This window comes from Mauremys reevesii, linkage group 16 (assembly GCF_016161935.1).
Source record: "Mauremys reevesii isolate NIE-2019 linkage group 16, ASM1616193v1, whole genome shotgun sequence".
Lineage (NCBI taxonomy): Eukaryota > Metazoa > Chordata > Testudines > Geoemydidae > Mauremys > Mauremys reevesii.
The window spans coordinates 40,858,627-40,883,334 of NC_052638.1; the positions used below are offsets into that span (position 1 = coordinate 40,858,627).

The following is a 24,708-nucleotide window of genomic DNA, read 5'->3' on the forward strand; positions in this document are numbered from 1 at the left end:
AGTCATTACCCAGTGGAAATGTCTTGTCTTTATTTTTCTGTGCATATAGCATGCTTAGCCATCTTTCAGGGGCATGTGTAATTCAGAAAAAGCATACCATAATGATTCTAAACTGATATGTAAATCATATTAAAAGAGAAGCTGCCCACTTCTACAACTACAAGAGAATAAGCCCTCCCCACTCTACCAACCCCCTCAGGAGAGGTCCAAATAAATGTCCTGCAATGCACTCTGAAGATCACACTCCTTGCCTACTCTACTAGTTCCACCCATTGGGGTTACAGTATTGTACACCCTTCAGATAGGGTACCTCCCAAATCAGTTCTATTGTTGCCTCTGGGTTGGCCCACTGTCCTAACAGCTGAAACTGTAAAATGACCTTGCTACTGCCAGCTGCAGTGGACATGCAAAATCTCCACATCTGCCTAGGCATGGGGGTTCATTGTTGGAAGTAAATCAAATGGAAAGGTAAGAAGAGTTCAGGAGAATGGCAGCTGTGGTAGAAAAGAGCCTGTGGCAGGGATGTCAGCAGTCAGAGAACCAAAATCCTATTGAGGTAGTTGGAAAATAAGACTAGAAGTGACCTCAACAAGTCCCATTTTGTTGTTAGATGAAATGAAACATTTCCTCTTTCATAAGCATGATTTTCTGCTTCAGCATCACTCTGCTAGACATTTCAAAGTGCACCGTTCTCAGAGGCAAAGGTTACTCTGGTAGGGAAGATTTTTATCCAACAGCAACAACACCCAAATGAAGACAAATGATTTACTATGAAAAAGTCAGTTTTATTAGATTGGTATAGTAAATATTTTGTCTTGCTTCTGTGTTTCAGAAAGTTAGAATCTTAAATAGGTCCACAGTCAGAAAAGAGTATTAAGCTATTGAATTATTAATTTAAGTAAAATTTAATGTTTCAAATTCTGATGTAAAAATAAATGCTATAAAGATTCCAGAGCCATTTCAGACATCTACTCAATTCTTGTCTATGAGTCTAATTCTTGTGAACAAACTGAGAACTGCTTAATACTTAGATTTCTCAAATGTGCTTAAGTAATCTGGACATTTTACAGTTTTATTGAATTAAATATACCTCCCTCAAATAACCATGATTCCCTCACTGTAAACTGCAGCATGATTAACAGAGGTCCATTATAAAAGTAACATAACCTAGCTCTTGTTAGCAGTCAGTGCCACATTGGGCTGAGTTTCTATAGCAACCAGGGAGAAAATATAAAGCAAACTACAGTTAAATGAAAATTATTCTCCATGACAATACATGCAAATACAGGAACATTTTCAAGGCGTTTCAGGATAAAATGCTTAACTACACACATGTATGATGACACTAATAAGCAAAAGGCTAAGTTAAACAGTTTATGCCTTAATCAGTGATTGAGGACAGTAGTGGCATTTTCAAGTTCTTACCCCTTTGGAATAAAAATGTTAAAGCTGCCAGATGAGAACTGAGAGTGGAATAAAAATATTCAAAACTGACATACACTCAGACAATGCATACATCTTTTAGAAGAGGAGGGTGGGTTTTGTTTGGTTTTTTGTTTGGTTGGTTGGTTTGTTTGCAGGTTATAAAGTTCCATGATTTGGGTGTTGTGATCCTATAATTTTCACGACTTTCCATCATGGAAGAAAACATTTTGAATTTGAGAGGTAGAGCCACTCAGAATATTCATACAGATTTGGCTGAACGGAAGTAATGACTTGCTTTAACTAGTTACAACTCATACTGGACAGGTTTCATTTAATGGTCTGCATAACAGTATTCATGGTGTTCAGTTTAAAAACTAGAAAACACTTTTATATCACAGTTCAGCAGACCAGTGACTGCCCGACCCTTCCCATCTCCCCCACACCCTCCCAAAAAAACAATAATGCTTGAATCTTCAGGATTTTATTGTAGAGAGAAAACAATTAACTCCACCCTGTACATAAAACTGCTCATAGGTTAGCCCAAAAGCAAGTTATCTTCCTTGATGTTTGACTTAATCATAGTGAATGTAATAATACCCTATAAAGGGAATAGAAATTTGTCTGCAGTATCATTTTATATTTCTACATCTATGGAAAAAGCATTTGCAAGCATATTTCAGTGAAAAAAAGGCAAGTAGTGTTAAAAGCTATCAGAGGGCTAACAGTAGTTTTGAAGTAGAAAGGCGATTACCTACAAACACTAAATATGCACATCCAGTTGCATTTTCCAGTCATGCTCCACCCATCTTCCCCTATGATCATTTGCTGCAGGACCCACAGCAGCATTGCAGATATTTCAATGAATCTAGTCACTGAAATCAGTACAGTCCATAACAGGTAGCTAAAATCTCCCTCCACAATTTCCCCTGCAAACAATGACACATACAACCCTCTCTGTCTGATGCAGTGAAGTAAGAGCTACCAGAGAATACATACAGAAAAATCAAACTGCAAACTTCACTATAGCAGCAGTTGCTAGGACTATTTTAAAACCCTCCAATAATTGTTATGGTTTGCCTTCTACTGAAACTACTTTCTGCAGTGCTATCAGAGGCACAAAAGTGTTTTGCTCTATCTGAAGAAAAATGTATTTTTAAACGTGTAAAAAAAGTAAAGATCTTGAAATGGCAAGGATTAAAATTCAGTGCACAGTCACAGACTATGCACTTTTAAACCTGCCTCAATTCTCCTCCCCAAGCAGAAGAATACCAGTGAGCCAAGTAGTAACTTAACTCACAAGTTAACAGTCTCTTTGCTCAGCACGAACTCCCTGGAAGTTAGTGGATGTGAGTAGGCCTGTCTCGCTCTCATCATAAAATGCCTTTTCATGGTACACCTTTACCACAATATAATGCGACCCGATATAACACAAATTCTGATATAACGCGGTAAAGCAGCGCTCCAGGGGGGCAGGGCTGCACACTTCAGCGGATCAAAGCAAGTTTGATATAACATGGTTTCACCTATAACATGGTAAGATGTTTTGGCTCCTGAGGACAGCGTAATATCGGGCTGGAGGTGTACTCAAGCTCTCATCCTTGCAATGTTGGGGTGCATCCCACTAGGAAAAAAGCTATCTTATCATTAGCTAACATGGGAAACATGACAATAGTTTGCAGTTTTCACATTTATTAGCAGGTTGAGGTAAACCCCAACGGGAGCCTGGGGTAATGAAAAAAATCAACCATCCTGAAATATGGAGCACAGTAACAGTAACATCCAGTGTTCTGGACAGAACACCACAAACCACATCATCCAGAACGCTCTCTGTTGTGCCAGACCACACCCTGTTTCACCCTGATGAATCAGCAAGAAAAGGACAAGATTCCAGCTCTCTGAAGTAACTGGAAAGCAGGGTTCCTGTTAATTTCAACCATCACACCTACTGCTTCATAAAAGTAAAGTCAGTGGAAGTACAACCAGGACTTTGTTCACACTAGCCTTTAAAAAAAAGAAAAGGGTTCTCACCAACAGCTCCAGCAGTGGGAGTACTAGTGCAGACAGGACTTCGAGTGCTACCAGTGTCTGTCTACACTAGCTCTCCTAATGTTGCTGCCACTGAAGATTTTTTGAGAAAAAAGCCTGATGGAGACAAGGCTAAACGCACAGCAGTAGCAGGAATGCATACACCCAAACAAGTTTGTAGTTTTGTTAATCAAACATGCTAAGGTTTCATCATTGCAGGCCCTTATTTTAGAGAAACTGATGTATTCTTCTTCATCAAGTAATTTAAAAAAAAGTTTATTTCTCGGGGGTTGAGGTCCAATTCAGAGTTATTCAATTTTACCAGCATCCCTTTAAGTAGGCACAAGTGTTCCAGTTAAATTTAAACAAATGTGTTTTGGTACCCTGTCAAAAGCTAAATTTGCACTCCATTTTTAGTTATCACAGACTGAGATTATAGTACCATCACAGAGAGTCCTACTCTCACTCTTCCAACCAAATAGTTTAAGGGCAATGTTGATGTTTGATTTTTTGTTTTGTTGTTTGTTTGTGGAACTTAAGACAAGACAGACCTGAAACGTCTGTATGACATTAAAAGTTCATGCGTACATCCCGTTAAGATTACATCTGATTAAAATTACTTAAACCACAATTTAGAAATACATCATTCACACATTTCCTAAGAGCTTGCCCATCCAAATGTTAAAAGTTTAATTTAAGAGACTGCCGTCAAAATGAGTTAACATTTTTGTGTAACAACTCTTGGAAGACAAGTTCCTTGCACAAAGTCAGATAATCTATTGTCAACGCTAAAATAATTAGAATACTTGCCCTATTCACTATACTACACCTGAAACAATTCAGCACAGTAACACCAAAGTACCTGTTGTCACTAATTATGTGGGATCAGAGACTGAAAAATCCACTTGCTTACTTGCCCATACCAGGTAAGAAACTTACCGGGGCACAGGTGGGAACATAGCCCATCAAATTTTGCAAAATTTAAGCCTGCATTTTTTTAAAGTGACTTCAAACCGCAAGGAAGGTCAACATAGAAAATGCACTGCAGTCTTCAAGGATCTGCTGACAGCCCTGATGCCTCATCTGTTACTCAAACTAGTCAGTTTCACTTCTACAACTTAAAATGATTCGTTTTTATTACTACTCAGAGTAACAACATTCTGCTGCTTGAGAAAACGTAGAGGAAAGTACTGGATCAAGGGCATCAAACAGGATCAGTGTGCAAGGACCAGCCTGCAGCTACATCTCAGAGCAAACCTAGAGATGGGACCTCATGCCTAGTTGGATCCAGGCAATTTAGCCAGCCATACCACAAACACACAGCCCATTACCAAGTAGCCACCATATCATCCAACTGGGGATAAAAGCAAAGGTGCTTCTTACTAGTCTCTCCCCTCACAGCACAGCTGCAGCTGTGCCCCAGGGTGAGGGGGAAGAGATACAAAGGATGATCACAAAGGAGTGGTGCAAGGCAGTGAGGGGACAAGATGGGGAATCATCTCAGGAAGGAAAGGCAAAGAATTAAGGGGGAGGAGGGGATTGTGAGAATTCCAAATTAGGGAAAGGACAGGGAGAATCCCAAAGGGAGAGGGAAAGAGGTAACACAAGGTGTTGGAGACCAGTAATAGTGAGGAAGGCATCATGGGTAGAGCTAATGGACAGACGGGAGGACACTTCAATGCATTTTCTTTTTTTTTAAATTAAACATTTAACTTAAAGAGGCAAAACACCACAAAATTTAACTTTTGCCTGTGACCTTTTTCTTTTGGATGAGGACTCTAACTGAAATGGTAATTGGACCATCATCAAGAACCAGTTAACATCTCTGCATTAGAGCTAATCACAAAGGAGGGCGAGGCAAAAAACATATTGGAGTTATGGTAGAGGGCCTCAAACTCCCACTCCAAGAGTCAGGAGGGCTCTGGTATTGGGCTGTTGAGAGGAAAGTCCTTCTTACTTCCAACACCAGGCGGTAGAGAGGCTTTCAGATTTATCACAGACCTGAAAGGCTGAGAAGGATCCAGAGACAACACCAAGCCAGAGGGCTGCTGCAGCAGAAAAAGCAGACTGGGCTTTTCACCAGGGCATTGCACCTGCATCTCAATGAGTATCCCATTCCCAGCTGGGACCTGGCAAATTCTCAAGACCCATTCAAAGCAAATAATAATTATTCAGATTCAATGCAAGCCATCTGCACCTGTGGGACACAGCAATATTCTGCAGGGCAAGGTAAATGTACATACTAAATCATCTGAGTTTTGGCCAGCATCAGCTCACAGAAGTAAGGGAGGTGTCAAGAGAAATTCATTCCACAAGCTGAGCTTTGTATCTACGTCTTTCCTAGACGGTGAAAGCAAGCTGGAAAGCACTGGGTCTGTTATCAGTGGATATTTTTAAAACCGCTCAGGATGGACAGAATGCCTATTCGCTTTGAAGAAAGGATTGCTACAGCCTTTGCTCATGAAACCATCATATAATATCAAGTATCAGAGAGGTAGCCGTGTTAGTCTGGATCTGTCAAAGCAGCAAAAAGTCTCGTGGCACCTTATAGACTAACAGACATTTTGGAGCATGAGCTTTCGTAAGTGAATACCCACTTCGTCGGATGCATGTATTCACCCACGAAAGCTCATGCTCCAAAACGTCTGTTAGTCTATAAGGTGCCACAAGACTTTTTGCTGCTTTTACATCATATAATAATTATCTGGCCAGTTATTGTCCAGTATTAACACATTGGAAAGCGTTCTGGAATCGTTCTTTTGTAGCACTTTTCTGGTTTTCAAAACACACCTTATAGGGAGACATCTAAGGAGCTCAAACTATGTGGTATATCCAAGAAAAGATTAAGAGGCAACTTGATCACAGTTCACAAGTACCTACATTGGAAAGAGATTTCAAATAGTACATCTCCTTATTCTAGCAGAAAAAGGCATGACAAAATCGAAAGGCTGGAAGCTGAAGCTAGACAATCTCAGACAAGAAAGAAGATGCACATTTCTAACAGGGAGGGTGTGACGTTCCCCTAGTGTTATCTGGACCAATGATCTGCCAGGCCACTCCAATCCCTGACTTTGGGAGCCAGCCTTACCCTGCTCCGCTGTGAGACCCCCACTCCCGGGCTGTTCATGCCCAGCCTCTAGCATGTAAGCTGCTCCCAGCTACATGAGTGAGCACTCTTGGCCGGCCGCTGCTTGGACTGTACAACCGAATGACACTAGTCAATACACAACCCTAGAAACTTCCGTCTTGCAGTGTCCAGTTATGCCTGCTGGACGCTGCAAACTTATATGAGTTTGTCAATTTAACAAAGAAATCTATATGTACCAAGCGTGTTACACCCCGCCCCCCCCCCCCCCGGCTTGGGATGTCTCTGACATGCTTCAAACCAAATGCACTGCTGCAGGTAGAACAAACAGTAATTTATTAACTACAAAAGATAGATTTTAAATGATCATAAGTCAAAGCACAAAAAGTTAGATTTGGTGAAATGAAATAAAAGCAAAACGCATTCTAAACCAATCTTAACACTTTCAGTGCCCTTACAAACGCAGATGCTTCTAACCACAGGCTGGCTGGTTGCCCGTCAGTCAGGCTCTCCCCTTCGACCAGCGCTTCAGTCGCTTGGTGGTAGTGTCTGTAGATGGAGGTGGAAGAAGAGAGCGAGCATGGCAAATGTTTCTCCCTTTTATCTTCTTCTTTCTTCCCTCTTGGCTTTGCCCCCCTACCCCAGTCAGGTGAGCATTACCTCATTGTAGTCCCAAATTGACCAAGGGAAGAGGGGGTGAGATCCTTTGTTGCTGCCTAGGCTAGTGTCCTTTGTTCCTGTGAGGCTGTGCTGGGTTTGTCCCATACATGCCTTGATGAGGTGTGAACTGCCCCTCTGCTCCTTGAGAGTTTTGCCTGGACATGTTTTAAGCTATGAGGACACATTTTCAGCCTCAATTATACACATGAAATTACAACCTACTACAATGCTCAGAGCATCATGGGCCTTCCTAAGACACCTGACATAAACTTTGCATTAGATACCACACAATCATATAAGGATGAACATGGGGGTGCAGGGTGTTCCCCCCAAGGTACAGGGCGTCACAGAGGGTAATTCATGATTGGTCCCTTTTAGCCTTAAAATCTATTAATCCAGACTTATATTTCTGAGTCATATTATTGAAAAGGAGGTGGTAAGCCAACTCACAGTATCTAAATGCATCAGATCTCCTTGCCCCTTGTCATTCTGATTGGAGAACTGGGTGCAGCATAGAAACTGCATTGGTCAATGATCACTTCTAGTGAGGGTGAAGATCAAGACTAATGGCTTGTCTATACTGGTAACGTTAAAGCACTGTCATGGCAGCGCTTTAACATGGCTTGTGTAGTTGTGGCAAAAAAACACCTCCACGAGGGGTGCGGCTCCCAGCACTGGTGCACTGTCTATACTGAGCGAGAAAGTTATAGTGCTGCAAAGTGCCAGTGTAGACATGTCCTAATACTTTCATATCCAGCTAGTGGATAGACACACAACTTCCATTAACATTAATGGAAGCTGTGTGTGTCAATCCACTAGCTGAATTTGAAAATCTCAGTCTAAGGGCATGTCTTCACTAGCAAAGTTAAAGTGTTTTAACGTGGCTGTGTAGTTGCAGCATAGCGCTGGGAGAGAGCGCTATCCATGGAGCAAGTCAAAGACAATCTAAATGGAAAGAGAAGCATTCCCATTCCTAATCAGGTGGGAAGAAAACCATGTAAAGGGTTAAGAAGCTCAGGTAACCTGGCTGACACCTGACCCAAAGGACCAATAAGGGGACAAAATACTTTCAAATCTGGGGGGAATGCTTTTGTTTGTGCTCTTTGTTTTGGTGGTGTTCGCTCTTGGGACTAAGAGGGACCGGACATCAATCCATGTTCTCCGAATCTTTCTGAACAAGTCTCTCATATTTCAAACTTGTAAGTAATAGCCAGGCAAGGCGTGTTAGTTTTATCTTTTTTTCCTCAACTTGTAAATGTTCCTTTTGCTAGAGGGTTTGTTTACCTCTGTTTGCTGTAACTCTGAACCTCAGGCTAGAGGGGTTCCCTCTGGGCTCTTTGAATCTGATTACCCTGTAAAGTTATTTCCATCCCGATTTTACAGAGATTAACTTTACCTTTTCTTTTAATAAAATTCTTCTTTTAAGAATCTGATTGATTTTTCATTGTTTTAAGATCCAAGGGTTTGGATCTGTGTTCACCAGGACTATTGGTGAGGGGATTACCAAGCCTCCCCAGGAAAAGGGGTGTAAGGACTTGGGGGGGATATTTTGGGGGAAGAGGAACTCCAAGTGGTCCTTTCCCTGTTTCTTGTTAAAGCACTTGGTGGTGGCAGTGTATTAAAATTTAACCTAAACTGGTAGAAATAAGCTTAGGGGGTCTTTCATGCGGGTCCCCCCATCTGTACCCTAAAGTTCAGAGTGGGGAAGGAACCCTGACAGCAGGTATTTACCAGAGATGGATTTTATCAGGTAAAAATCACGTTTTTTATTTTAAAAACTGCTTCATTACTGCACACCACATTACACTTAGTTTTAGTTACATATTCAAATTGTGGTTACATAAGGCAGTAGATTTGGAAATTAATTTAGGGTTGTACAAATAAGTAAAATGGCAGTAGGAATAATACTAATAAACGTAATATAATACTGAGCATCGATGTCTGTATACATTTGATTTGGTATTTTCTCAAGGAAGTTGTGTGTGTCATGACTCATTTCAATATTATATAAATATTTCATACACTACAAAACTATTATCAAATTGCTAAATATTTTTCAGTAATTTTCATCAGGCTATTCTAATAAGCGTTTTATTTTTCCCAGTTTCAATGGGGTTTAAACCAGTATTTACCAGTGCCCTGTCCTAAACTAGTTTTTCCCAGGAAACTGTCAACCCTGGTGAAAAGGTCAGTTTCCTCCAGTCCATATTGGGATAATTTCCATTTATAATCCCCACTCTCCTTCCAAGGTCACAGTTAATAGAAAACTTTTTTTAACCAATATAAAAAGCAGCAGCCTTGCACAGGCGTGATCTCAAAGTTTAAAGGCAGAATTCATTTAGTGTTTTTCAATGTTTTCATAAAATATTGCATTAGTAAACCAAATATTACTACATTTAAAGATATAAAATCAGTAGTTTGCCTATGAAGAGGAGATCTTATTTTAAAATACTGAACAAATACAGTTTGGCTTCCTTAAAATAAGGGGAAAGACTGCCTATAGTCCTCTGGAGGATAAATAATTCAGTACATGAATGCCCAGGGCAGTACTGCAAACTAAAGTCGTACATTTATCCATATGGCAGGGACAATGCAGACAGTAATATGCTTCACATCACCACCGTGACAATGACTTCAACCCTGACCTAGAAAATAACCAACACTTTCTTCTAGCTACAAGAGCTAATTCACTCTAAGCCCTTACTCACCCATGGTATAAAGGGCTATTGCACACTTCACTTACGTGGGGTAGCATCTGCTAAATTCTAAACCTGAGCTCACAGCATTTTTGGCCTCTGCTCACACTTGTTAATCCACTGACTAGAACAATTAAAGACTTATTCACATGAATTTATAAAGAAAGATCAGGACTAAGCAGAAATGGATCCATTTCTCAAAGGAGAACTGCTTAGAGTTTGTACATTCGTATTATCAAAGCTGTGAGGATCAACAAAAACCTAAGCCAGTGTTTCCTATTCATAAGAGCTTGTGAATCAATGGCAGCAGCAAGAACAGAGAGGGAATATAGTGACTGAATGAAGCCAGAAGGCTTCTAAACTGATAGATTGGGAAGAGCCATGCAGTATATGCTATTTCACCATATGGTGCAGGACATCAGAGCTCCTTTTAGGAGCTTAAAGGGTCATTACACCTTAAAAACCCTAACCCTAACCTCATTAGAAAGAATATCAGCAACTTATGTTTTAAAAATTTGGACGGGCGCATGACAAAGCAGAATAGTGTCACATACTGAGCCCAATATGGAAAACCTATAGGAGTATGGTAAAGAGAAGAACCTGGTCTGGTTACTTATGAGGTTCAACATTTCCACCAAAGGTTAGCAAGCCCCATGACTCATCTGTCACTCTCTCTCAAATTATCTGAACTGTATGTAAGTGTTCAACCATCCCCACTTTTGAGATTACTGGATAGCTTGCCTAAAATCTCTAGGAAGCCTCAAAGAGCAGAAGAGGCAAGAAATAAGAGTAAACAGTGGGATTCTTGGTAACAGAAGCTCCTGATATCACTGACTGAATTTCCCCTCTCATTCCCAAATTACTCATTTTAGTTATTAAAAAGAACTCAAACACAGACAAGCATCCTAAGGACTCATGCAAAGAGAAAAGAGTCTGAAGCCACTGTAACAATCTTAATGATGGGAAATGAATCTTGAAAGCCATCAGATCAAAGCAAGATCTTTTGTGTGTAAGGACTGTTACTATTGGAGACACAGGATTTAACACCATCTTTAAAAAAATATTTTGCTCAAACAAATGAAGCAGCAGTCTCTCATCAGTGAAGAGGTATGGCTCTTTTTTGGGATTAGCATCCTACTAGAGCAGATTTGGAGATAGCTCACTCACTCAGGCAGTGGAAGTTTCACAGACTGAAGTAACATGGCTTGCCTTTTTCAGCAAATAATGTTTTGTATAGGGTTTCCTTTTCTATTAGCATTTAAGTGACCTTTTTTGTTTTGTAAATTTGTAAAGATTAATTGTATGTAGTACAGGTTGGCACCACTCACAACTGGGTCACAAGTAAACAGTAAGGATGAACGGATATGTTACCAGACTATAGACTTCAATAACCTGAGATTAAGATTACAACTATCTTAATTACATAAGGGGAGATATTTGAAAACACTAATTTTCTCAAGAAACGTTACAAAAGTCTGAAAATTCAAGGTGCTGTTAAAGTCAAACAGCATTAACTCTGACCTCAAGTATTAACAACTTTCCATCCTCATAACCCACTGCATATTACAATGTAAAATAGAGACATTTTAATAAGCCCATGGCTTGGTGTACTGTGTGCCTGTGACATCAAGTAATTTGAGTACATATGATTTCTCATTACCGTGTACCCATGGCACACAAGTTGTATAATACTTGGCTCAGACCTAAGAGATATGTTGTAGCCCCAGATACAGAAACTACATGCCCATGCTCAGTCTTGTAGTACAAGAACATTTAAAAGCAGCATATATATTCATCCCTGCAAATTTAAACCAATCTGTTTGAAATTTAAGTGAAATTAGAGATAAGGTAAAAGAATCAAGTTTATAATAAAACACTAATCTCAATCTTAACTAGGGAGAAAGCCAATCTCTCTCCTTAATCTCATCCAACAGCTGTGATAGCTGAAATGCTCATACATGTTAGCAGGACAACAGACAACCTGCCTTTACTGCATTCTCACCATCTAAATAAAATGAAGAAAAAAAGCAGCCAGTGAAAATACAATTAGAATAACTACCATCTAACTATTTCCAAACATATTGGATTTGCTGCTGTGGGATCTAGTGGTATCTGTCAGGCATTTGCAAAGCAATCCATCACCATAGTATTTCAGTACCAAGGGACAGATATAATCTATATTGCAGTCCATCATGGAATACCTGAAATTCAACTAGTCCACACAGGAGAGAGGGGGAAATGCTCTTAAACAGAAAACTGTCACCTGGGAATGTTATAAAAAACACACTCCTGGAGCCAGAGAGTCCTTCAACTTTTGCCTCCTTTGAAAATTTTTTCCATAGTAATTAGAATTACCAATTTTTATTGAACCACCAGAATAAGAGGAACGCCCCAACCCTAAAAAATATTTTGGAACCCATGAGAATATACATATGGTATAAGTAGTTTTTAAAATAGTGCAGATTCTTCACTTTACAGTAATGCTGAAAATGCAGCTTTTTCTAATTTACTTCAGTTATCCAATGGCTCTAAAGAAGTTAGATAACGTACATTGTTGTAGGCGTCAAAATGTAGAAGGGTGATCAGTAAGACCTAGGGGTCTCAAATTATCCTGTTACAACACTTACGTACATAAACTACTGATTTGCTTTTTATGATACAGTCAAACAAAAAATTCTATGTATTTTAAGCCTACATCTGAAAACCATAACACTGCCAAGCCTTAAAGGAAGCAAAATGAACTAAACACAGAAAAAGTATCCACCTTAGTACCCTTCTTTCCAATACATTTACAGAACAAAATGCCATTTTTTATTCCATGTGTAATTACACAGTTAAAATAATCACCACCTATAGTAAGTAGTCCATCTGGTTTACCGAGGGAGCAAACGTTGGTGCAGTATGATCAACGTGACTAGTCTACACTGAGCCTAGAGAAACATTTCTCTGCTCTACTGAACAGCATAAGTGTGCTACAAAACAAAACTCTCGAGAGGAGGGAAATTATACAAGACTTTGTACACTTTATTTTATATTCTATTTATGTTCTAAGCAGTTACCTTTTATCCTATTTTCAAATTATACAAAGCTGCTTCAAAACTGAAAAGTATAATCTAACTAGGTTCTCTGCCACACATGCACAAAGACCAACACCATAACATCACAGCAAATTTGTATTTTCTTCTCACCAATGCTCCCACCCACAAGACCCAACATAGGGACAACCTGTCAGAGTTAAAATACAAGACATTGTCATTACAATATTACGAAAATAGAAATAGTTGCCTAAGTGGAAAATATGAGTATATGAATATCGAGTCTGAGATTCACAACTGGACATTTCTAACTTCACTGCCACCAAAAAACTCAACTCCCCTTGGAGATAGGAAAAATTCAGTTAATCATTTGGATCACATTTAGATAATAAGATGGAGATAGGAACAACCATTTAGATTTACAAAAAAAATAAACAGCTTCAGAATAGAATAAAAGCACGTGAGCAAATTGTAGAACAGAAAAAACCTACAGAGTAACAAACATGGCAAGGAAGCCAGTATTTAAATTCCTAGACCTCCTACAACACTCACCACTAAGAGTAATCAGCATCTGTGTGGCCCCAAATAGGTAGTTCCACAGAACCTGCCACACAAAAATACCGATTGCTCTATAGAAAGATCTGCCACTGACTGAACCCTTCCCACAGAACAAAGCAAGTCATACCACTTCAACACTGATGTTTCATTAGCATATCAAACAATATGCTTAAGAATTTCTCTATTCAGATATAGAGAGGGAGTCAAACATGGATCATATTTAACTTTCTCTGTAGTAATTATACATTTATACTGTCACCCACCATGACCATTCAAAAGAGTCTCCCTGTACACCTTTTATTTGGTGACTCCTCTACCACTTGAAAGGGACAGAATCAACTTATTATTAAATTAACTAATGACAAAAAATTCTAGTTCCTGAGAGAACACACTTTAAATACCATGACACATTTTAAAAACGTTTTTAAATGCACAAGGGTTGTCCTCTAAGGGTTCCCCCACCCCGAAAAGGAAGAACATGGGAAACAGTGAATGTGACTATACACAAAAATGTGTAAAACCGACTAAACAGCTTAGAAAAACAGAGAAAAATATGTAACCGACAACCTTCCTTCAGTTAGATATTTCAAGTAATTATAGCAGTTACTAAATATTCAGATAAATATGATTTTCAAGTTGACAGTGTCCCTTTAACATCTTTGTCTAACTGACAAAACAATCCTGTCTATGCCCAGTTTCTGGAGTCATCTCAGAAGATGAATTTTGCTTAAGGATACTGTTTGGGATCCGTTTTCGCTGTCTATAGGGCCAGGTTCCTGGTGGTAAGTGAGCACTTTGTGTACAAAACCACAGAAGGGGGGAGGGGAGCGCTTTCCTGTAACTAGATATCAAAACAGATCTACAACCTTAGAGTAGAAGCCAATCTGTAAACACACCAGCTCTTGTGTCTCAATGAACAGGGTGATTTTCAATCCACACACACCCCTCACAAGACAGCTGCTCTCTCTGGGAAAGGGCAGAGGGCATTGGAGGGCTCAGCTCCTCCAGGCTTCTTGGAGGGGGAAGAGACACGATTTGCCTTTATAAACATGCAATCAATCTCGTGAACTAAGGGGGGGGTGTAAATTCTGGACTGGAGAAGTGCAGCTGTTTTTTGCTAAGGGGCAAGGGTGGAGTTCAACCCCTTCCCCCAGTGCACAAAGGCTTTTCCAAGGAGAAAAATACTGAGCAATTTAGAGATTAAACGGGAAAAAAATAAATGCAGATCAGCGAGCCTGGCTGGCTTCAGGCAGATCAGCTTCCCCCTCTGCACGCACACAGCTAACGCCCACCCAGGGATGATGAAATGGGAAACGGAAATTACCATTTCAGACAACTTTTCATATTGTTCCTTCTAGCAAGTGCTGCTAAGCCTTCCCCCCACCGAGGGGCTGCCCCTTCGCCCCCCACGCACACGCCCCTCCCCCCACACACCCCGGGGCTGCCCCCCCACGCACGCGCCCCTCCCACCGAGGGGCTGCCCCACGCACGCGCCCTCCCCACCGAGGGGCTGCCCCCACGCACGCGCCCCTCCCCACCGAGGGGCTGCCCCCACGCACGCGCCCTCCCCACCGAGGGGCTGCCCCCACGCACGCGCCCCTCCCCACCGAGGGGCTGCCCCACGCACGCGCCCTCCCCACCGAGGGGCTGCCCCCACGCACGCGCCCCTCCCCACCGAGGGCTGCCCCCACGCACGCGCCCTCCCCACCGAGGGCTGCCCTTCGCCCCCACGCACCCACCCCTCCCCACCGAGGGCTGCCCCTTCGCCCCCACGCACCCCTCCCCACACCCCTCCCCACCGAGGGCTGCCCCTTCGCCCCCACGCACGCACCCCTCCCCACACCCCTCCCCACCGAGGGCTGCCCTTCGCCCCCTCCCGCACGCATGGACCCCTCCCCACCGAGGCCTGCCCCTTCGCCCCCAGGACTCTTACCGCTCCCCACCCCAGGGTCCTTCTCTCCCACCCCGGCTGCTCCCCGACCTCAGCCCCCCATGAACCCCCGTCCCGGCTCCCCCGCTCCTCACCCGAGGTCGGTGCTGGGCGCGCAGGGCTCGGCCCCGGCCCCGCCTCACACGCCGTCCCCCAGCTGCAGCCTCCCGGGCGAGCGAGGCCTCCGGCTCCTCCAGCCCCGCCGCATAGAGGAGGCGGCGGGCGGGGAAGGGGGGCTCGGGACCCGCCCGGCGGCGGCCCCGGCGCGGGAAGCGCAGGCGGCTGGGAGCGGCGGCTCGGTCGGGACCCGGCGGTCGCGGCCCGCTCTAGTGCTCGGGGCTGCGGCTGTCGCGGCGGCGCCTCCTCGCCCTGCGCTCCATGGCCCGCCAAGCTCCTTCCTCCCTCGGCGGCTCCGGCCCCCGGCTCGCCAGCCTCGCTCCCACCCGCCGCTGAGACGCGCCTGCCCATTGGCCCGCCGCACCGCGCCGCCCCATTGGCTGGCTCCGGCAGGGAAAGTCCCGCACGCGGTGACACAGACACGCTGCGCGTGGCGTAAACGGAAGAAACCGTCCCCTTAGCGCGGCGGCACGAGGCGGAACCTGTTGTTATGCGCGGTGACGGCAGCGGCGGGCAAATCGGATTGGTTCATTTAGCGTGACGTCTATGCATCCGATTGGCTACCTCTGGAGAATCACGTGAACGGCCATTTCCGGGCCTGGGCTTCCTCTCTTCTGCTCTGCTCTAGCCTTAGGGGCGGTGTCGGCCTGGGGCGGGGCGGCCTGTAAGCGCCGGGCCCCGCTGTCGCGGTTTGATCTCCGCTCGCTCGCTCGCTCGCTCAGGGGAGGGGCTCCAGGGCCCCTGCTGCTGCTCCGGGGCTGCCCAGGTCATGTCTGCGGCCAGGCCCGGGCTGGGCAGAGGGCGGACAAGCAGCGGGGCCGGAGGCAGCCGCCCGTCGGGAAAGGGCTGGGGCAGAGCTGCCCGGGGAGAACCGGGCGCAGCAGCGGAGAGCAGGTCCGGAGCCCCGTGGGGAACAGCACGGGCGGATGGTGAGGACTGGCCAGAGCTGGCGGACACCTGCTGCGTTAGAGCTCGTGCGGGGTCGGCTAGGAATAACCAGCCTGGGAAGGAGAAGGTGAGCCCGGTACGAAAGGGCTGATGCTGGAGCCTGGATCCCAGGAGGGGGAGCGGGGTGAGTGGAACACTGCGAAGCTGTCTTGCACCAGGCCTGAGTGAAGGACTGCAGGCAGCCAAGACCAGAACAAGGGGTCAGTCCTGGAAATACTGGGTGGGGGGATAGCTCAGTGGTTTGAGCATTGGCCTGGCCGGCTAAACCCCGGGTTGTGAGTTCAGTCCTTGAGGGGGCCATTTAGGGATCTGTGGCAAAAATCAGTACTTGGTCCTGCTAGTGAAGGCAGGGGGCTGGACTCCATGGCCTTTCGAGGTCCCTTCCAATACAAGGAGATAACTATATCTCCAATTTAAAAAAAATTAAATTTAAAGTACATTCACTAGGCAGGGGTAGGACAGGCCTGGCTGAGTGAAATGCTGCAGGGAGTTACCTAGTGGGAGACCTGACTTGGGGATGCCAGAGAAGAGTTGGGGAAAGTGAGGAAATCTGGGAGCTCTCAGGTAGATGGCCTGGAGGTTGGAGCCCTGGAACAAGAAAGTCTGGGGATGGAGGGTAAATTGGAAATAATAGCCTGGGAGGGAGGGAGCATGAAAAACTGCTGTGATGGTATGTGTTGTAGTTTGGGGTTTTGGAAGAATGGTTTTATCATGAGGATTCTATGGACTACAGAACATGTACAGTACTAAATTATGCCTAGAAATGAGCTTTTGGGATTGGATACTGAGCAACTGTATTCCCTTTACGACTGGACCGAGAGGAAACTGAGGCAAGTGCACTTGTTCTGTGACCCGCTGGAGAGCGCTTGAGGCCAGAATCCACCTATCACAACAGGTCTCCACTTTTTTATCCAAATCTTGAGACATTAGGATTCATTCTGAGCTCTTGTTTGATCATATTCCATAGTCAAGGCCCTGCAACAGAAAAGGGACTGCCCTCATGTGAGGATGCTGGGGACTTGTTGCACTATGGTGCTTCTGACTGTCACAACTGTCATGGTAAGATATGAAATAATGCATCTGCAGAAGCAACCCAGAAATTGTTTGCAGCCATGACACACTTTAAACTCATCAGCCATGACCAAGTCCCAAATTTCTTCCAAACTTAACCTCCCTTTGTTTTCTTCTTGCACATATAACTGTCAAAGCTCGAGGGAACTGAATGTGTGTTTTCCCCCTTGTAGCTCAGGAAAGGCACCCACTTCTAGGCTCCCAGCTCCTCTGCTGTTCCCTCTCTTGGCTGGAGACCCAGGGGTCTCTCTCTTCTCACCAGGGTTTCCAGGGCTACACAGTTCCCTGCCTACATTGAGTTCCCCAGCATGTCAAAGTGCTTAAGCAGATCTGCTTTGCTTTGTCTACAGAAGTTATAAACAGCATAATTAACTAAAATTTTATGGTACCATACAGGTTTTCCTAAGCAAGCCCATTTATTCTTAAGGTGAAAGCATTAACAGAAATCTTATTAAAATAAAAACCTGCACACCTGCTGATTAGTTTGCCCCCAACTCCAGCAAGGGTTCTGGTAGGAGTCAGTCCCTCAGACCTCACATGGAAGTTTTTCCGTGGTTATTAGTTCATATCACCTTTTGCTCAGGACAAGAACCCCTATTAATCTGAGATTTCCCTCTTCTCCCTCCCCTCCCCCATTATACAAGTAGGGTCTCTGATCCTGTGACCCTGGTAACAAGTAATCAGCAGACAATGGGTTTCTCCTCAGGGTGTAGAATCAAAAGTTTCGAAGAGATTGGAATCCGTGTTCCCCTCTTCCCACGTATTTCCTAGGATTCTCGTCTGGCACATTGTTTAAAAGAGACCTTTGAAGCTCATAACATTTTCCAAGGTTTACATGAGCCATGCCTCCCCCTGAGGGACATTACATACAATCCCTCAATAAGACAAATGTTTGCATTTTTAATACAATTTAATTAGTATTCTACTCACTCCTCCCAAATCATTCATGAAAATAAGTAGAGATAGTTCTCACACAGGTTCCTGGGATAGGAACTTTACTAGTCACCTCCCTCCAAATCAATGTTATCGTATTTGGGCCTGATCCTGCAAGCACTACTGTGAGCAATCTAATTGTAACCAAGGCAACTACTTACAGTAGTAACATTGAGAATGCATCTGCTGGATTGCTGTGCTAGAAATTACCCTTCATTTACCTCAAGCTGGGGCACAAGAACATGCACTTCTGCCCAAGACCTCCACCTCAAGCCAGCCGTGGTCGGGAGTAAGAGGATACATCCTGGCAAACACATGCACCTCCAGCCAGTAGTAAGAGGGTAAATGTCTACCATTACTTCATCTTACTGGCTACAGGGTAGTGCCATGCTGATTTGTTGTTGGGGATCTCACAAGATCTCTTCCACTTGGTTCCTCAAGGACTCAGTTTGACTCCAGTCGTGTCACTCAAGTTCCTTTGTTTGGCATCCAGAGTAGGGTGGGTATATAGGGCATACCACACGTCCAAAGTTGCACAGCAAACCTCTTCCTTTGTTTACATAAACACGTCACATTGCATCTGCTGTGTATTGATCACACATTTTGGGATTGGCTTGGTCATCTTGTAGGAACCAATCCCTGTACAGCATTCTCAGGCCATGGACTGGTTGTGCATAACTTACTCTTTACCTCATCGCATGTTCCATGCTTTTTTTTATCCTTTATCATCTTATCCATTGTAAATGTCTCTGTGTCCCGCTTGTCTTAGCTAGTACATTCTGTTTCCAGCCTGCTGATCCCAATGCCTTCTGAGTCCTGTCTCCCAAGAAATGAGGCCTCATCCATGCCCAGTTCATTATGTCAAGCCAGGCCTGCGTTGCACCTAAACCCAGACCACCCTGCCCATGCCACGATGGCGGTGACTGTTTTGTGTGAGGCTTTTTCATTCCAGTTACATGGGTCAGTCACATAAGGAAAATTGAGACCCTTATGAATCAGAACCTAGGTTTGCCACTGAATGTGGCTCTTCAGCCATTTGGGGATGGAGCAGTTCTCTCTCGTGCTGGACTGGTCTCCTGCCTTTGTTGCAAAGGTCTTGAGGTAGCAACAAAAGCAGGGGATTATATGCTTGCCTGCCACTGCCCTAATGCTGCACTTGGGATTGCTGACGCTGCATTTTGGTGTTTCCTGCATTACAGTACCAGTGCAAAAATACTACAGTTGCACTGGATGTGGTTATGTATATGACTATAGCGGCATTGAGCCCAGTTACAGACTAGTGTCCCATTTTGTTGTGTTTGTACAGCACCCAGCACAAAGACAGTCCCAGCCTCAAAGAGCTCACAATCACAGAATCAGACAAGACAACCTGTGGGGAGCACAAAGAAACAGCCAGCCAGCAATGGTCAGCAAGACAGGAAGAGCTCAACAAAAATCTTTTGTATTGTGTGTGGGGCTCCTTTGTTTCTGACAGAGGTTTAGCTTCCACACCTACCGTGCCATGGGACGCATTCATTGCAGCCCCTTAACGATGACAAAGACAAAGCAGCTGTAAGGCCCCTTAGAGCTTATTCCTGGCATAAGAGCTCCAGCAGGTACGGAATCAGGGTAGCCTTGCCCCTAAATACTGGCTGTTTCCCAGGTGTTAAAACCCTTGGTTTTTTTTCAGAGCCAGAGCACAAATTGGGGTTGCTCTGGCTCTGAAATATCAGATGCCTTTATCAGACTCTGTAGGGATAGGTTAGAGCCTGGGTGTCTGACTGTGTTGTTAAGAATTGTTAATTCTTCCATTGACCTAGCTACATCTACACTCTGGGGCAGTATTTTTCACATCCCTGAGCAATGTAGCTAGGTTGACCTAATCTTTAAGCACAGGCCTAGTACTGCTTGGCTTCTTAAGACTGTCCTGTCTGACACAGGATAAAAGACAAAGCGTTACTTCTCTCCCTTCTCCGTAAGATCAAATGAAACTGTCAAAAGAAACAGACTCGCTTGTCCTTCCCCCACTATCAGAGGGGTAGCCGTGTTAGTCTGGATCTGTAAAAGCAACAAAGAATCCTGTGGCACCTTATAGACTAACAGACGTTTTGCAGCATGAGCTTTCGTGGGTGAATACCCACTTCTTCGGATGCAAGTCTTGCATCTGAAGAAGTGGGTATTCACCCACGAAAGCTCATGCTGCAAAACGTCTGTTAGTCTATAAGGTGCCACAGGATTCTTTGTTGCTTTTACTTCCCCCACTAGCTTCTCTTCTACACATTCCACTGTGAAATGCTGTGTCCAAGTTAGATGCCTTCCTCTGCTGCCTTAGGGCTGGTCTGCACTGCAAAGCTCAGGGCTGTGAAAAGTGCCATGTCCTCTGCAGTGTCATTAAGCTGTCCAAAGTCTCGGTGTGGATACTGCTTGGTTGACAGAAGAATTCTTCTGTTAATCTAGCTACTGCCCCTCGGGGAGGTGAATTTACTACAGCTGCAGAAGAGCCCCTTCCAATCATCGCTCTGATAAGTGTCAACACTCCAGCAGTGCAGCTGTGCTGCTTAGCATTTCTAGTATAGTCATACCCCAATATTCAGTAGTGAGCAGGAGGGGAAATGGCCTTTTTCACCCTTCATATTCTAAATATATTTGGCTGTAACAGTTGATGTTTTCCATGTCCGAGGTCCTGCATTATGTTGGAAGTTAGAATCTCCTTCTGGATGGCCCTGACCTTTTTATTTGACCACCACATATGAAAGCATGAACTGTCCGTCTACTGGGAAAGGATTAAAGGTGCCCTGTAAAAGAAAGCAAAATTGAGTTTCTTTTGTGTTTTTCCAAAGGGGGTTTTATGATATAAGAAAATCTATATTTGTAATGTGTGGGTTTTTTACATTAGAACTTTGGGTATAGTCTCCTTTAGACTCTGTGGATGACTAGGAAACTTCTAGGATTATGACTTCACAACAAATAAAATGTGATCTACTGAGAGAAATGACTAGTCTGGCTGTTTGCTTGCTTGCTTTTGTTCCTTCCACATTAGCTGTAACATTTAGGAAAAAAAAACTTTAAGGGTTCAGCTTCCTTACCCTTCTTCAGTTAAGGCTTGAGAAAGCACACAATGCATATTTGAATCCCTCCAGTAAAAATGGAAGACAAACCTTGACAAACCTAATACATGGGGGAAGCAAAGAAAAATACTTGGATAAAAATGTATATTTAGGCCTACTTTGTACAACACAGGGAAGCAAAAAAGGGCACAAATTCACTCTTTTCCTTTCACAGGCTCCCTTTAGAGAGAAAAGATGCTAGAATGTTAGTCTTTACAGATGCCTACTCTCACAATAGCTGGAGTTTTAAAGCCCCAACTCCTGGAGACATGGGACTGTGAGAATCTGTTCTAATTTTAAAAAGAAAAGCAGTCTATAGCTGGAAAATGTGGCTCAAACCAGACAAATTTTTAAAAATACCTTTTTTTTAAATGTCATGCATCTGGGTGGCTTCAGTTATGAATTCTAAATGCCTGAGGCTGGCAATACTGAGTCTTTGTTGTATACAGATGTTAAGTCTAAATTTTTAAGCCAGTAGAGTGATCACAATGGAAATTAGCAAGAAATCTTTCAAGATGCCTGTGTTCTTCCTTAAGGGTTTAATTCTTGAGGATACTCAAAGTAATATTTTTTTAACCAAATATTTCCAGAAAACCCCTAATGTGAGCAATCTCCTCAGTCCTGTAGTGAATGGGTATGGAGTTCTACCTCCAAGGCACTCTCCCCTTCCTTTCGCCCAAACCCTCCTGCTGAGATCCTCCAGTCTTCAGCTCTGTATCTTCCTCTGAACACCAGTTCAAGGGTCGGGGCAGAGCAGAGCAGGAGTAAATCCCATTTGCCACAGACCAGATAAAACCCCTGCACCCTGTCACAATATATTTCTGTTAAATAATAAATACATTCTGACAAATAACTTCATTAACGCAGTGTTAAATTTGCCTGGTGGTGTCTCATGCCCTTCCAGAATGTAAATTTCAGCAACACTCAAAACTTCTGAAAACCAGGAAATGAGTTAAATTAAATGCCCATGCAACCTTAACTCTGGCCCCCTGAAGCTGGCAATAACCACTGTGAATTCTTTTCGCGCACTCCAGCTGCACTGACTGTGCTAGGTATAGCTGTATTGAATGGTGCAAGGATTAGCTGGAGCATCTTGGCAGACCTGTGATTGTGACACAAGGTGGGTAGGGGGGTATCCCCCCTCCCCATGTGTGATTGAAATGAAGCGCATGTGTACCTTGAGAGATTCTAGCATTGCATTGGGAGGGTGGTGTCAGTAGCAGGGCACAGTTAGGTGAGAGATGTGGGTGGTCTTGGGGGGGGGGGGTGTTATGAATGGTAGCAAAAGTAGTGTAATTTTCAATGGCATTGTACATGTAATAGTGAAGGAGTTGTAAAATTTCTGTGGAGTAGGCAAAGTGTTTGCAGGTTAGGCAAATGTTGGTAGCTCCTGCTCAGTACAGTTCAAAGGCAGTGCGTGCATGCCCTCTGGGCATAGTGGGGCATCGCTCAGAGAAGGCAAAGTTAAGGTTGCACGGTGTGTATCTTAACTCTTGGTTGCCTGGTTTTCAGAAGTTTGATATTTGCTGGGTGTGGTGGTCTGCTAAGGTCTGAGATCCCACCTGGCAACCTTAACTCTGCAACAATGAATTTTTTGCCAGTGAATCGCTGGATTTTTGGAACAGAGAAGTTCTTGGTAGGAACTGGTGGTCATTAAGGTAGCATGACTGAGGGTTGGGGGTGGGAGCCAGCAATCTGATCATTAGGTACCAATCAGTTTCCCTGGAGAAGGCTGAATAGGGATATGCAGCCAATTAGCTGATGAACCAATGAGCATCAGCTAAGGGGTATAAAGAAAGAACCAGGAAAAATGCAAAGGAGAGGATCTGGGCTAGGTGAGCACAGTATGTGCTGAGAGCACTGTTCTTTCTTGGCTCCTGTGGGGAGGGGTAAGAAACACTGTCAGTACGTTGCTGCATGAGACTGATGGCAAAGGGAATGTAAATAAATTCATACAAAGTTCCAAGTTACTGGACAGGGTCTTGAGAGGTCTCTGGGGCATCAGAGGATGAGGATGGAGTGTGCCTGTTGCAGGCCACTATAGGGAGTCCTAAGTGCTCCCTCTCTGTTCATTTTGTTGCAGTGGAATGAGGATAATGGTTGTGCTCTGAAGCTTTGCTGGGTGGTGGGGGAGGGTAATTGCTAACTGGCCAGTGATAGAAATCTCATCCATGGTCTGTCCCAAAAACTTGACAGTTTGTTACATGGTGGATACAGTGACTTTAAACATGGGAGAGAAGACTTGTGTGTCTCTCTCTCCCCTGCCACTTACACTATTCCTCCCCCTGCAACACATAACCCTGCCACCATTTCCATCTCACTCTCCCCTTCTGGTCCCATTAAGCCATCAGCACTTTGGAAGCCAGGTGTGCAAAAATAAAAATACAAAAAATGCTAGAATCTGTTAACTTTAAGAAAAGCTCGTTGTTTGTTTTTTCCCCAGGGGGCTGTATCTAGGGTTGCCAGGTGTCCGGCTTTTGACTGGAACACCTGGTCAAAAAGGACCCTGACAGCTTGGCCCATCAGCAGTGCTGACTGGCCATTAAAAATCCAGTTGCCAGCGCAGCGGGGCTGGCAGGCTTTCTACCTGGCTCTGAGTGGCTACCAGAATGCAGCTGGCATGTTTGGCTCCTAGGCAAAGAAGTGGCCAGGGAGGTTCCATGTGCTGACCCCTGCCCACATGTGCTGTCCCAAGCACTGGCTTCACCACTCCCATTGGCCAGGGATCATGGCCCATGGGAGCTGCAGAGGTGGCACCTGTGGGCAGAGGCACTGGACAGAGTCCCCTGGCTGTGCCTCTGCCTAGGAGCCGGAAGGACATGACGCTGCTTTCCGGAACTGCCTGAGGTAAGTGCCACCTGGAGCCTGCACCCCTGCCCCAGCCCAGAGCCCCTTGCTGCACCCAGAACCTCTCACTTCTGGCCCCAGCCCGGAGCCTGCACCTCTGGCCCAGAGCCTGTACCTCAGTCTGGAGCCCCCTCACCTCCAGCTCCATCCTGCACCCCAAACCCTTCATCCCTGGCCCCACCCCAGAGCCCTCATCCCCACCTGAGTCCCAACCCCCTGCCCCAGCCCGGTGAAAATGAGCATGTAAGCGAGGAGGGGGGTCGGGAGTGGGGGCAGGACCGTGGAGAAGCAG

At 44.4% G+C, this 24,708-nt stretch overlaps 2 protein-coding genes across 6 annotated transcripts in view; one reads left to right on the top strand and one right to left on the bottom strand.

Annotated features, from left to right (window-relative positions):
- The window catches only part of ANKRD11 (ankyrin repeat domain 11), a 228,049-nt gene extending 212,085 nt beyond the window's left edge, over positions 1 to 15,964 (bottom strand). For 4 of the 5 annotated variants that reach the window (XM_039503300.1, XM_039503299.1, XM_039503302.1 and 1 more), the window contains exon 1: positions 15,510 to 15,963. The gene's annotated coding sequence lies outside the window, so the exon portion shown is untranslated. Of the gene's footprint in view, positions 1 to 15,509 lie in introns of all 5 variants that reach the window. The other variant, XM_039503308.1, reaches the window with a different exon arrangement.
- A 325-nt stretch (positions 15,965 to 16,289) lies between these two features.
- The window catches only part of SPG7 (SPG7 matrix AAA peptidase subunit, paraplegin), a 68,446-nt gene continuing 60,027 nt past the window's right edge, over positions 16,290 to 24,708 (top strand). Inside the window, exon 1 of the mRNA XM_039503588.1 lies at positions 16,290 to 16,546. Within this exon, the coding sequence (XP_039359522.1) occupies positions 16,301 to 16,546 (246 nt within the window). The 5' untranslated portion in view covers positions 16,290 to 16,300. The remainder of the gene's footprint in view (positions 16,547 to 24,708) is intronic.